This window comes from Protomyctophum parallelum, assembly GCF_964188405.1.
Source record: "Protomyctophum parallelum genome assembly, chromosome: 10".
Lineage (NCBI taxonomy): Eukaryota > Metazoa > Chordata > Actinopteri > Myctophiformes > Myctophidae > Protomyctophum > Protomyctophum parallelum.
The window spans coordinates 6,550,249-6,566,017 of NC_139704.1; the positions used below are offsets into that span (position 1 = coordinate 6,550,249).

The 15,769-nt window shown below is 42.4% G+C and overlaps 1 protein-coding gene across 2 annotated transcripts in view; it reads left to right on the forward strand.

Annotated features, from left to right (window-relative positions):
* LOC310866137 (A-type potassium channel modulatory protein KCNIP2-like) overlaps positions 1-9,132 on the forward strand; it is a 202,909-nt gene extending 193,777 nt beyond the window's left edge. Inside the window, exons 3-9 of one of the 2 annotated variants that reach the window (XM_083775539.1) lie at positions 696-816; positions 2,629-2,698; positions 3,555-3,625; positions 4,300-4,407; positions 4,530-4,634; positions 5,316-5,378; positions 8,835-9,132. In XM_083775539.1, the coding sequence (XP_083631665.1) occupies positions 696-816; positions 2,629-2,698; positions 3,555-3,625; positions 4,300-4,407; positions 4,530-4,634; positions 5,316-5,378; positions 8,835-8,882 (586 nt within the window). In that variant the 3' untranslated portion in view covers positions 8,883-9,132. Of the gene's footprint in view, positions 1-691; positions 817-2,628; positions 2,699-3,554; positions 3,626-4,299; positions 4,408-4,529; positions 4,635-5,315; positions 5,379-8,834 lie in introns of both variants that reach the window. The other variant, XM_083775540.1, reaches the window with a different exon arrangement.
* The last annotated feature ends 6,637 nt before the right edge of the window (positions 9,133-15,769 follow it).

Sequence of the window (15,769 nt, forward strand, 5' to 3'; positions counted from 1 at the left end):
CAACAGTGATACTGATCGGTGATTGATCAGTGAATGCTTTGTCTGCGAAATATTATTGCTGAATTTGGCTTATAGAACATCAAGTCAACTATTGATTGATTGAATGCTGTATTAGTCATGAATGTCAGTCGGACATTCAGGCTAAAAGGATTAACACAACAGGGTGCATACGCTTCTCCGACATACCAAGAGTCCGACAGTCATTAGTCCGACAACACCGTCGCTCCAGACATGCGTTGCCGGTTACAAATCACCCGTGCTGCGGGTTGCAAATCACCTGTGGCGTCCGCGTGCTGTAAGGGTTAGGTTAGTGTTTGGGTAGGGTGTCAGACTATGACTGTCGGACTCTTGGTATGTCGGAAACAAATGCCTGCACCCGACACAACAACGTCCTGGGGCCTTGTTTCCATTGTAGTTCTATGGATTCAATTAATCAACAGAGCATAAACATTTAAACAATTATTATACATGGCATCAACAAATACAAAATACTTCATGTACAGAGGACCTGTACTTTCGATGGGAATGTACATTTACCTCCCCTTATGTGGTCTCCTGATGGATGTTTTCTCAGCGAAACACAAACTGAACATCAATGTGTCCAGTACTCCAGTTTGTTGCACTGATGCTGGTGGCTGACGGTGCTCTCTCTCTCTCTCTCTCTCTCTCTCTCTCTCTCTCTCTCTCACAGACAGCGTGGAGGATGACTTCGAGCTGTCCACCGTGTGCCATCGCCCAGAGAGCATGGACAAGCTGCAGGAGCAGACCAAGTTCACCAAGAAAGAGCTGCAAGTCCTGTACAGAGGCTTCAAGAATGTACGTCTGTCTTTGTTTGATTCATTGAATACTGTATTAACAGTTTGCAGAAAAGGCGCAGGAAAGTACAGTTCAATACAAGGTCTACTAAGAGGACTTAAAACCCAAGGAAGCCCATATATGGCTTGTTTTCATTGGGGTCCTTCATATTCAATTCAATTCAATGCATGTGTAAAGAAACACTCATGATAATTGTATTGCAGAGATAAAAATGTATCGTGAAATTGTCAAGATCTACAAGCTTGTAGATCCGCAATTCATGGCTAAATGTTCCCCCCAGAATAGCTGAGTGTTCAAGGGGACATTTTAAGCATATTTTGATTATCTGTCTGTCAACCTCTTCAACCTTTGATTATCTGCCTGTCTGTCTGTCTGTCTGTCTGTCTGTCTGTCTGTCTGTCTGTCTGTCTGTCTGTCTGTCTGTCTGTCTGTCTGTCTGTCTGTCTGTCTGTCTGTCTGTCTGTCTGTCTGTCTGTCTGTCTGTCTGTCTGTCTGTCTGTCTGTCTGTCTGTCTGTCTGTCTGTCTGTCGGTCACAACTTAATTGCAAAGCATGGTTTTCGGGGTGTCTTGACAACAGATTGTCAAGCCGCCTATTATGGTGATTGGTGAAGCATGAATTAGGCTTTTGTTAGATAGCAGATGGAAGTCTCACCGCTGAACAGTAGGCGACAGTTATTAGAATCTAATTTGATATGATAATCACACGTACCACAGCTCATGGTCTGAGTAAGTGATCATGATGAATAGTGTGTACTAGGTAAAGATTTACTGGGAGGTTAAGTAGGCTACACTACACCTTCTCGGTACCAAGAACACAATAAACAGACTTGCTGTCACGGTCCGCTCCTCTGCCCTTGGACCTTGTATTATATGTGTTTATTCGTTTTGGGACTTTTTTGTATTCTTGTTCCCTTTCAGGTAATTTGTTGTTTTCCCAGTACGTCTTATTTTGTAGTAATGTTCTATGCTTTCATTTATTTTGTAGTAATGTTCTATGCTTTCCTGCCTTTTTTGCTGTTACCTGCCTTGTCTCACCTCCCTGTATTAGTGTAACCTGGGTTCTGTTTGCCTGTTAATCTATACCCCAGTGTTGATTGTCTGTTTCAGTTCACCTGTGTCTAGTTCATCTTTGTCTATAGCCTACATATGCCCAAGTGTGTTCAGTTCCTTTTCAGTTTGTCGTCGTATAATATGATGATGTGGTCAGTTCTAGTTTGTGTCTCCTAGTATTTTTGAAGTTCCTTAGTTATTTTCCCAGTGTGGGTTTAGAGAATAAAACCTCTTTCAATTCTGTGCCTGGTCGTTCTGCATTTGAGTCCTACACCTCCATGTCCACACTGTGACACTTTAGCTCAACCGTCTGGTTACCTAGGCTGCCAAACCAGCCGGACGCCATGCTGCGGGTTCGACTGCCGAGCCCGATGGCCGTGTGTCGTGTCGGTGCATTTAACAATAGTTAACCCATTCTGACCTGAGATCAGATTCATACGAGGTTTCCACTGGACACACACTGGTCTGATTAACGCATTCTGACCCGAGATCAGATTCTAAAAATGTCAGTCGCTCTTCGATTTTTCAAAAATAGCAGACCTACAAGCTCGTATCGCGCCACTTGGTGGCGCGATATGAGCTTGTAGATCTGCTATTTTTAAATAGCTAAAGCATAACATGATGCTGACACCAAAATGGGTGCCCGGTCAGAATGGGTTAAGCACACAAATAAAAGTATGCTACAGTTATTGAGAAACCACCTACAGTAGCTACAGACAGTATGTGCTGATGTGTTTCCTTGCTTATTGTCTGTGCCCTAGGAATGCCCGAGTGGAGTGGTGAACGAGGAGAATTTTAAAACCATCTACTCTCAGTTCTTCCCCCAGGGAGGTGAGTGGTTATGACCGCTGACGGGACTTGAAGGTGGAGAAGAAGGTGAAATACATTGTGAAAGTGATTCGGAGAAAATAAGCGCTATATAAATGCAGTCCATTTACCATAATTATTCTTAGAATAATTTGCCATTTGGCCCACGTGGTATCCCTGTGTTCAGTCTCACTGTCAACACATGCGCCCCAGACAGCGGAGACTTAATATTCCACTGAGGCTTTCTAGTTTGAAACGATTGTGTGTGTGTGTGTGTGTGTGTGTGTGTGTGTGTGTGTGTGTGTGTGTGTGTGTGTGTGTGTGTGTGTGTGTGTGTGTGTGTGTGTGTGTGTGTGTGTGTGAGAGAGATCTTGGATATTTTTAACTACTGTAGCTGCTAATTTTAGCCACCTAAATACAGTACCTTTGAAAGATGTTCCATCCTGTCCCAACAGAGTGCATTCTACTGTACTCACTGTTGCCAGATGTGCGAGAGAAACAAGCAACCATGCCCAAAATAAGTGACTATATAGGGGACCCATGAGCACTTTAAAGTTTAAACCTACACCGGTTATATGAAATTAGATGAGATCTACAAGCTCATAAGGTGTTGCGATGTGACATGTTGTTGAGCTTGTAGATCCGCTATTTTAAAACAAAATTTTACAAATGTGGAATATTTTTGAAACATTTTAACAACACAAATCTGGGGGGGTCTCTGGCAGAAAATATGAATACTAGCCTATATACCAGATAGAAACACTGGTTGAAACATTAGGAAGCAATCCCAAATAAGCAACTGCACTTTAGAAGCCTAAAGTCGCTTACAATAAGCGGACATGGCAACCTTGACTGTACATCTCTCTCTCTCTCTCTCCAGATTCAAGTATGTACGCACATTTCCTGTTTGAAGCCTTCGACACAGACAAGAACGGATCTGTTAGTTTCGAGGTGAGCTGTTTATTCTTTTTTACAAGCTGTCACTTTTCCCTGAAATGAGAACAAGGACGTCTATAAGCGAATATAGATCATATGCCACTGTGAGACAGTGATAACATGTACAGTGTATAGCCTCTTATCTATGATATTATGACTGTTCTATAGTTAGTCTTCCTAACAAGACTAAATAGTTTTACATACATTGATTTTAACCGTTTGTGTACATACATAATATGTATACAGTATAGGCCTACTGTATACTTTACTTTGGGGCGGCTGTGGCTCAGGGGTAGAGTGCCTGGATGGTAACCGTAAGGTTCCCCTGGCTCCCCTGGCTCCCCCAGAGTTACTGTCGAAGTGTCCTTGAGCAAGACACTGAACCCCTAATTGCTCCCGATGTGCTAGTTGGTGCCTTGCATGGTTTCCGCTGCCATCGGTGTATGAATGTGTGTGTGAATGGGTGAATGTAATGCACAATCTATGTAAAGCGCCTTGGATAAAGGCACTATATAAATGCACCATTTACCATTTACCATTTTACTTTATCTCTGAAGCTGGGAATGCAGCCACGTGTCCTTTGTAGTTTTGTAGTCTTTTACTTCTGCTACAATGTATAGCTTTTAGTCCGACAGCAACGATATGACATGATCTCTAATTGCTTCTCTTCTCTCCCCTCTCTCTCTCAGGACTTTGTGTTTGGTCTCTCTATCATTCTGAGAGGAACCATAAACGACCGGCTAAACTGGGCCTTCAACCTCTACGACTTGAACAAAGACGGATGCATCACCAAAGAGGTAATACCACGCACGCACGCACGCACGCGCGTACACGTTCAGTCTGACTACTCTAAGCACGATATACGAGGGAAATATGGCTGAAGATCTAATCCCCCCCCCCCGACTCCTCACGTTTGCAGGAGATGTTGGACATCATGAAGTCCATCTACGACATGATGGGGAAGTACACGTACCCCAATATGCAGGACGACGCCCCCAGGGAACACGTGGAGAGCTTCTTCCAGGTCACTCTGTCTTCTACACCGTACACAATACACTCTCTGGACTCCAGAAATAGACGCAAAACCTCCAAATGACACATTTAGTAAAGAATTATACAGGTATCACATTTAAAAGAGGTGTCATTGTCACTCACTCATACCAGTATGTGCGGGTAAAAAAAAAAAAAAAAAAGATGTATGTATATTATATGATGGCAAAACATTTTGCAACCTACGTAGATATACAGAATGTCTCTGCTGTCGAGCATGTGCAAAATATTTCAGGAAATTATGGAGCACAATGCTGTCAATACACACAATACTGTCTCATCACAGTTGGTATGGTGAGTTTATACATTGTCACATACTTGCATGTGTCCGTATATTATCACTTCTTTACCCAAATCCAGCTCAAGAGGAGTTAGGAGGTTTTTGACCATACATGTGGTAGATAGTAGTTTTGTCCATCAATGATTAAAATGACAAAGTCAGATGGAGAACAAAAAACGAAGTAGACAGCCTTGTGTGAGTTATATACAGGTTGAAGAATGTACGGAATATAGTTTGACCGTTATTTAGCAACCAGGATGAATAAGATATACAGTATACAATATCTACATAATGGGTAAAGTATGTGCAAAGTACAGTGCTTGTTTTTGTTTTGTTGTTGTTCAGTGAGTAAATGTCTTGTACTTGTCCTTGCAGAAAATGGACCGCAATAAAGACGGTGTGGTCACTATAGAGGAGTTCATCGAGTCTTGCCAAAAGGTAGACCATAAAAATAAACATCTGCATATTCAGTTTTACTATGCTCTGTCTGAGGGCTACTATGCTCTGTCTGAGGGCTACTTATTCACTATGCTCTGTCTGAGGGCTACTTATTCACTATGCTCTGTCTGAGGGCTACTATGCTCTGTCTGAGGGCTACTTATTCACTATGCTCTGTCTGAGGGCTACTATGCTCTGTCTGAGGGCTACTTATTCACTATGCTCTGTCTGAGGGCTACTTATTCACTATGCTCTGTCTGAGGGCTACTATGCTCTGTCTGAGGGCTACTTATTCACTATGCTCTGTCTGAGGGCTACTATGCTCTGTCTGAGGGCTACTTATTCACTATGCTCTGTCTGAGGGCTACTATGCTCTGTCTGAGGGCTACTTATTCACTATGCTCTGTCTGAGGGCTACTATGCTCTGTCTGAGGGCTACTTATTCACTATGCTCTGTCTGAGGGCTACTATGCTCTGTCTGAGGGCTACTTATTCACTATGCTCTGTCTGAGGGCTACTTATTCACTATGCTCTGTCTGAGGGCTACTTATTCACTATGCTCTGTCTGAGGGCTACTTATTCACTATGCTCTGTCTGAGGGCTACTTATTCACTATGCTCTGTCTGAGGGATACTTATTCACTATGCTCTGTCTGAGGGCTACTTATTCACTATGCTCTGTCTGAGGGCTACTTATTCACTATGCTCTGTCTGAGGGCTACTTATTCACTATGCTCTGTCTGAGGGCTACTTATTCACTATGCTCTGTCTGAGGGATACTTATTCACTATGCTCTGTCTGAGGGCTACTTATTCACTATGCTCTGTCTGAGGGCTACTTATTCACTATGCTCTGTCTGAGGGCTACTTATTCACTATGCTCTGTCTGAGGGCTACTTATTCACTATGCTCTGTCTGAGGGATACTTATTCACTATGCTCTGTCTGAGGGCTACTTATTCACTATGCTCTGTCTGAGGGCTACTTATTCACTATGCTCTGTCTGAGGGCTACTTATTCACTATGCTCTGTCTGAGGGCTACTTATTCACTATGCTCTGTCTGAGGGCTACTTATTCACTATGCTCTGTCTGAGGGCTACTTATTCACTATGCTCTGTCTGAGGGCTACTTATTCACTATGCTCTGTCTGAGGGCTACTTATTCACTATGCTCTGTCTGAGGGCTACTTATTCACTATGCTCTGTCTGAGGGCTACTTATTCACTATGCTCTGTCTGAGGGCTACTTATTCACTATGCTCTGTCTGAGGGCTACTTATTCACTATGCTCTGTCTGAGGGCTACTTATTTTGTACCTGACAGTGACACTTAAGTAGGCATCTTGACACTTGACTTGACGTGACACTTGAAGGACCAAAATGTCTGTTCACAGCTTTGGCCATACATTTCACATAAAGATACCATTGCCCTGTTAATGCACTGACACTGACCATGATACTGACATGATACTGACATGATACTGACATGATACTGACATGATACTGGCCATGATACTGACATGATACTGACCATGATACTGACATGATACTGACATGATACTGACATGATACTGACATGATACTGACATGATACTGACATGATACTGACATGATACTGGCCATGATACTGACATGATACTGACATGATACTGACCATGATACTGACATGATACTGACATGATACTGACATGATACTGACATGATACTGACATGATACTGACATGATACTGACATGATACTGACATGATACTGACATGATACTGGCCATGATACTGACATGATACTGACATGATACTGACCATGATACTGACATGATACTGACATGATACTGACATGATACTGACATGATACTGACCATGATACTGACATGATACTGACATGATACTGACCATGATACTGACATGATACTGACATGATACTGACATGATACTGACATGATACTGACCATGATACTGACATGATACTGACATGATACTGACATGATACTGGCCATGATACTGACATGATACTGACATGATACTGACATGATAATGGCCATGATACTGACATGATACTGACCATGATACTGACATGATACTGACCATGATACTGACATGATACTGACCATGATACTGACATGATACTGACATGATACTGACATGATACTGGCCATGATACTGACATGATACTGACATGATACTGACATGATAATGGCCATGATACTGACATGATACTGACATGATAATGGCCATGATACTGACATGATACCGACATGATACTGACCATGATACTGACCATGATACTGACATGATACTGACATGATACTGACATGATACTGACCATGATACTGGCCATGATACTGACATGATACCGACATGATACTGACCATGATACTGGCCATGATACTGACATGATACTGACCATGATACTGACCATGATACTGGCCATGATACTGACATGATACTGACCATGATACTGACATGATACTGACATGATACTGACCATGATACTGACCATGATACTGACCATGATACTGACATGATACTGACCATGATATTGACATGATATTGACATGATACTGACATGATACTGACATGATACTGGCCATGATACTGACATGATACTGACATGATACTGGCCATGATACTGACATGATACTGACCATGATACTGGCCATGATACTGACATGATACTGACATGATACTGACCATGATACTGACATGATACTGACATGATACTGACCATGATATTGACATGATACTGACATGATACTGACCATGATACTGACCATGATACTGACCATGATACTGACATGATACTGACATGATACTGACCATGATATTGACATGATACTGACATGATACTGACCATGATACTGACATGATACTGACCATGATACTGACATGATACTGACATGATACTGACCATGATACTGACCATGATACTGACCATGATACTGACATGATACTGACCATGATATTGACATGATATTGACATGATACTGACATGATACTGACATGATACTGGCCATGATACTGACATGATACTGACCATGATACCGACCATGATACTGGCCATGATACTGACATGATACTGACATGATACTGACCATGATACTGACATGATACTGACATGATACTGACATGATACTGACCATGATACTGACATGATACTGACATGATACTGACATGATACTGGCCATGATACTGACATGATACTGACATGATACTGACATGATACTGACATGATACTGACATGATACTGACATGATACTGACATGATACTGACCATGATACTGACATGATACTGACATGATACTGACCATGATACTGACCATGATACTGACATGATACTGACATGATACTGACCATGATACTGACCATGATACCGACCATGATATTGACATGATACTGACATGATACTGAGTACTTTGTCCATCACTGACTTTAACACTGTCTGTATGTCTCTTCTCTCTAAAACAGGACGAGAACATCATGCAGTCCATGTCACTGTTTGACAACGTCATCTAAGAGCCTCCAGAAGGAAAGCACACATGGTGGCACCGTGGAAGTGTGTGTGTGTGTGTGTGTGTGTGTGTGTGCGTGCGTGTGTGTGTGTGTGTGTGTGTGTGCGCGCGCGTGCTTGTGTGTGTGCGTGCACGTGTGTGTGTGTGCGTGTGCATGTGTGCGTGGACAGGCATGCATGCTTGTGGGTATATGTGTACACGTTTTATATTTGTGTTGACCTCTTGTGTGTCGCTGCTGAGTACGCCATCCTCCTGGACCGATGGCCACTCTCTCCAAGACAGCGTCTCCACCTCCCCCCCAACGACACCCCCACACACTGCCGCCAGAGACGGAGAGAAGACAAGAGGCAGGCTCATAGACACTGACGCACCACCACCAGTTTTATTTCTGACTTTACGACACGTTGTTGAACGAAATAACTCCTCAGAGAGCGATGGTGTTGTTGAATCCCCCTAAACCCTGATCTAAGACCAACAACACTGAGGTTTGGGAAGTTGTTGATGGGGGAAACGCTGGTCCCGGCTCTGTGCAAACGCCGACCTGAAGCAGCTACACTAACTCCTCTCACTCCATAATAAATGTAGAGGTGAATCCAAGCGCCATCTGGTGGAAGCAAAGGAGCAGAGACACTCGCAAATGGGGGGACGGGGGGGGACGGGGAATAGAGACCCAAAGGAAAGAGACAACAACGACTGGGTTAAAGCGCGTGGCGCCAGACGTCACAGATGGACAGTGTTGATTTCAATAAGGAACTGATTTTAATATCGCATGATGATGTCACTAATATTCAATTATGTATTTACAGAGATACTCCAAAGTCTGCCTGTCTGTCTGCTGTTCCTATAGTCATCCACATGTGCCTCACCTTTTGTGTGTGTGCATGAGTGTGTGTGTGTGTGTGTGTGTGTGTGTGTGTGTGTGTGTGTGTGTGTGTGTGTGTGTGTGTGTGTGTGTGTGTGTGTGTGTGTGTGTGTGTGTGTGTGTGTGTGTGTGTGTGTGTGTGTGTGTCAATGTTGATTTTGACAGCAAAATGTTATGTAGTTTTAGTCAGTCTTTTGAATACAATTTCAAATGACTTGTATGTTTTAGTTGTGCTGGATCTCTCCTCCACTAGTCTAGTTTTTATTTGTTTTCGTCAGTGAAAAAAAGGTAGTTGACGAACATTTTTCGTCATTTAGTCGACAAAATCAACACTGTGTGTGTGTGTGTGTGTGTGTGTGAGCGTGTTTGTGTGTCTGTGTCTGTGTGTGTGTGTGTGTGTGTGTGAGCGTGTTTGTGCGTCTGTGTCTGTGTGTGTGTGTGCGTTACTGTATCTGTGTGATAGCGTGTGTGTTGTGTGAATGTGTGTGTTAGAGAAAGACAGAGACATAATCTAAGGTATTTAATCTAACCCATATAAGACTTGTGGAGTAAATTCAGTAAAACACCCAACTTCATTCTCTGAATGTGTCCCTGCGCCTTCCAATTACAATCCTAGGTGTGTGTGTGTGTGTGTGTGTGTGTGTGTGTGTGTGTGTGTGAGAGAGAGCGTGCGTGTGTGTGCGTGCGTGCGTGCGTGCGTGCGTTGACTGTTGTTCCTCTTCCAGTATTCCAACAGTGGGTATAGGCAGTACTAAGTTGACTTGCACAAGCAGCTTTGTCTTGGTGGAAAAAGTACTCAAATGCATTACTTAAGTAGTAAAGTATCAATACTGCAATATTTGAATACTCTACAAGTAAAAGTACATACTTAAAAAAGTATTGGCATCAAAATGTACTTAATGTACCAAAAGTACTGTAGTACTATACAGAAGGTCACATTTCAAGTTTTCAAATGTATACAGAAATAATACAATGCGCCGCACTGCGACACATTTTGAGCTTCTAGATCGGCTATTTTTAAATGGCCGAAATGTAAATAGGGCTGAAGAATGTTTTATAATAATCTACAAAGTAAACTAGTAACTAAAGTTTTCAAATACTTGTAGTGGAATAAAAGTACAATATTTGCCTCTGAGATGTAGTGGAGTAGAAGTAAAAGTATTGGGAATTGAAATACTTAAGTACAGTACTTGAATACATGTAGTATACATGTTACTTTCCACCACTGCCATACTGTGTATGTGTCCTCATTTATGATCACTATGAGACGGACGGTGCCATTTTCTGCCTACTCCATGCGGACGGTTCTAGCGTGTGATGACATTATAAACTGTTTCTTTATTTGTTTTTATTGATGAAAGAAGCACAATGGCTTCTAATTAAATGTGCACATTTTCAAGGGAGGGAATAAAGAGGCTGCAGTTTCTATAGAGAGAATGCACATGCATGATTATCCCCATCAGGACACACTCCCCTCATCTAGACTGAGTGGCAGAACATTGAGCAGCATGGAGTGTTGGAGTTTGAAAGCGCTCGTTGGAAATCACTCAACCGTCCTGCCTGTACCACCTGTTTCTATAATGTCACATGATGCAGGAGGGCAGCAAAATGTTGTGTTATTGAAAACAAGCACTTCCAAACTCTGACACTTATATAATAATCAAATGCAGGGCATTTCTTGACAGGAAGTATAGCTCATAACGTTTCTATGGTGGATATTCATGAATCAAAAGCTTTGCAATGTTGGTGAGTTTAACATTGTTTAATGCAATCAGACAGGACTTTTCTGTTTGGATGAATGGGCTGTCAAGGCCAGAAAGTAGTTTTTTGCCACTCAGTGGGCGTTCCCGCATAACTTCCAGGTACGATGATGTCATGTGCATACCCTCTAGGAACAACACTCAGCCATGGTGTTGTTGGTAGGCAGGTCTGTGGTGAACCCTTCACAGTCCACCTGAGTCACAATGGCACCTTTTACACCAGGGTTGAACTGGTTCCATTCTTTTACACCAGGGTTGAACTGGTTCCATTCTTTTACACCAGGGTTGAACTGGTTCCATTCTTTTACACCAGGGTTGAACTGGTTCCATTCTTTTACACCAGGGTTGAACTGGTTCCATTATTTTACACCAGGGTTGAACTGGTTCCATTCTTTTACACCAGGGTTGAACTGGTTCCATTCTTTTTTTCTTTCTTTCTTTCTTTTTTTCCCACGGCATCATTTTTTTTATAAATGGAACCAGTTCCGAGTGTTTCCACTGAAAAAGAATTGGTTCAGAAAACCTAAAAGTTGTTTTGGAAATGCATGGAACCAAAACATAATCAGACCTTGAGTCTAACCATTCAGCAGTGGTGAAAAAAGTACTCACATTTTTTTAGTTAAGTAAAAGTACCAATGCTGCCATGCAGAAATACTGTGCAGAAAGGTCCTGTAATCAAAATGTACAAGCACCAAAATGTACTTTAAGAACCAGAAGTAAAAGTACTATTGTGCAGAAAGTTTTCAAATGTATACAAATATTTTGAAAATAGCAGATCTGCAAGATCAAATGGCTGAATACAGTATAGGGTAGAAGTGCTTAATGTATGGTTTGTAATGTTTTCAAAATAATTGCAGTAGGAGTGAAAGTACAATATTTGAATCTGAGATAGAGGAGCAGAAGTAAAAGTATTGGGACTTGGAAATACTCAAGTAACGTACACATATCTCAAAGTTGTACATAAGTAGGATACATGTACTTAGTTACTTTGCCCCACTGCCATTCGGCTATGCCACTCACAGCTGGTGGAAACGCACGCCGGATCGCGACCAGTTCCGTGAAGGCAACAAAGGTTCCAAGAATCTAAAACGGAACGAGTTCTAGAACCAACGTTCTTTTGGTGGAAAAGGGGCCATGGTGTGTGTAGACTGTAGATGGACACGCTGCCATCTGATAACGAGCATTAGTGAGGACCAATTGTGTGAAGGTTAGTTTGAAAGTGGCTGTGACGTGTTCCCTATTTTATATTTCATCATAATATGACGATGTGGTGCAAAAATAGCTACAATGAAAAATAGCTCAAAGTAGAGACACCATCACCCATTCTGACCGGGCACCCATTTTGGTGTCAGCATCATGTCGTGCTTTAGCTATTTAAAAATAGCAGATCTACAAGCTCATATCGCGCCACCGAGTGGCGCGATTCGAGCTTGTAGGTCTGCTATTTTTTGAAAAATCGAAGAGCGACTGACATTTTTAGAATCTGATCTCAGGTCAGAATGGGTTCATCAGACCAGTGTGTGTCCGGCGGAAAACCTCGTATGAATCTGATCTCAGGTCAGAATGGGTTAATCACACTCTAGGCTCCTACAGACCAGGGGTTCTCAACGTTTTGGGCTGGGGACCCCCGGAAATGCTTTGGCCATACATCTATTTTTCCAGAGTCACGGCCTGAACTATTTGGGAACCCTTGCTCTAGACATGGGGACCGGCATGCCACAATTGTACTAGTCTTATCAATAACATACATTCAGTGGGAATTATTAGTTTATCAACGGTGTATTTGTATATGTGGTTGCAGCAGGTTCTACCACTTAAAAGAAAAAAAAAAAAAACATTTATCTTTTAATTCATTTCACTAATTCAAAGAGGTGTGCGTGTGTTTGTGAGAGCTTTTAATGACATGCTGTTCTCGCCCATATACCCCCTCACACCAAAGAGTCAAGACGCAGCAATCTTTTTCAGTCACAATCATTGTAAGTGTGCTGTGAGAAATGGGTCCCCAGCATAGAAGAGAGAGGGAGATATGGTTTAGGGCAGGGGTCTTCAACAGGGGGTCCGGGACTTCATAGGGTGTCCTCTTTAGGGCAGGGGTCTTCAACAGGGGGTCCGGGACTTCATAGGGTGTCCTCTTTAGGGCAGGGGTCTTCAACAGGGGGTCCGGGACTTCATAGGGTGTCCTCTCAGAGTTACTAAAGGGGGGCACCAAATCTTTGTGTGATACATTAACCACTTCAACCCTATTGCAGCCTTATTCTGAGAGGAACATTAGCAACGCCTTGTGACTCACAACGCCTTGTGACTGTGAGCTTGCATCGGCTACTTCAGCAAAGTTTGTTATAGAAGGTAAAAGGAGCAGACCAAGTACAGAGCCTAAAGGTCAAGTTTACTTAGTGTTGAGGGTTTAAGTGGTTAAATGTCTGAAATAATAAACAAAACATTAATTTATACAATGCTGATGATAGTCAACAGAGCCATCTATGAAATCAATGAAAAGGTTTAATCCATTGTACAATGTGGGGGTCCCTGCTTCATCTCTCTATCTGCTAAGTGGGTCCTTGGCCTGAAAAAACATTGACGACCCCTGCTTTAGGGAAATTGATGTGGGGACATTGACCTGCTAACATGTGCACTTCACTGGTCCCTGCTTGTGGTTTGTGTTGGCAAACACTACACGCCCTGAAAACAATGACAGCCTCTTTTAAGCAAACTTACAGCACACCCACACCAAGCCATTTGGCTGATACTCAGGCCATGAACACGGTTAGTCTCGCTGATAACACTTCTGGTCAGGTTGACGATGGGTGCAGCTGCGGTGACCGCTGAACTACTCCTTTAAACCCGAGTATCCCTATTCTGGGGGTAAGCATTCATTGTAAATAGCCGATCTAATAAGCTCGCAAACAAGTCGCAACATTCTTGTAGGTCAGCTATTCTAGAATAGTAAATCCTCGTGAATACAATGAACACAGCTCCTCCCACACCGGGGCAGGAAACGGGGGTCGTGTGAGGGAGTCAACAAAGTAGGCCGACTGTATAAAGACCAGGGTTAAGGTGGGACCCCATGTGGACCCTCGTCTCTGAGCTAATAGGGTGAGGTTCCAAGCGGGGCTAGTATCCACACTGATGTTGTCATTATAGTTCTGGTGGGGTCGTTGCCATCTACTTAAAGAAGTAGTTCATCCCAAAAAATGACTAATTTTCTACCAATTATACCCCCCCCATGAAGCCTTGAATCCACAGAGATTTCTTAGTTTTTTGTCGCATTCCCGAGACAATAATTTGACTTGCGGAGACATTACTAGCATCTTTCCGCCGGTCATCAAACGATTGGTTTAGGAATACGACACACACTGAATTCAAGGCTTCTTATATGTTCATCATCACAGATATAGACAGGTCTTTATATTACAGAGAGAATGAAGAGGCATATAAGCAATAATGTGTAGAACACATTAATCACCTTCTCATTCAGAGCCAAGATTCTATTGAATAATACGCATGGATGGTGTCACACAAATACCTTCTTATCCTGTTGTGGTTCTTGAACAGTATGCACTGCACTTCCAACCTTTGTCTTATTTCCCTGTGTTGCTCTTTTCACTTACAGTATAACCACTTGAACCCTCGCGTTTCCATTTTCGAACATTCAGTTTAAAAATATCAGATCTTACAGTAGAAAGCTCACCATGCACGTGTTGAGAGCTATTGTAGATCGGCTATTTTCGACGAAGAGATTTGGCATAGAGGTAAATACACACATATCTAGAGTAGAGCCCTGGGGTTCTCCAGTCAACTATAACTATATCGTCTCGGTCGGGTGGAAACCTCATATGTCCAAAACTGTCACTTTAAAGTAGTTAGTGAGAAAAAACACAAAGTTAGAATATGGAGATAAGAGGTTTCTGCCGACTATATAATAGGGTTTAACTGGTTATGTTTTGTTTTTCCCCCCTTTCATTTTACTTTGGGGGGGGAATAGTGGGTCTGTCTTCGTTGGTCCTCCTTGCCAGTGCAGATGTTGACTTCCACTAGTCCTGACCAGGAGTAAAAAGCTGTCTATACCCGCATGTACTGTGTCTAGAGCAATGAGAAGCTACCTACTAACCCGTTGTACTGACAGTGTCTAGTGAGCTAGCCTCAACTGGTTGCATTGCATTATTCAAGATGTGTATATTTTGTACAGACAATAAAGGAAATCACAGTTGCTATGCAAAAAACTGACTGGTGAACTAATTGCAAGGTCTTCATAAGCGCTTTTATTCCGTT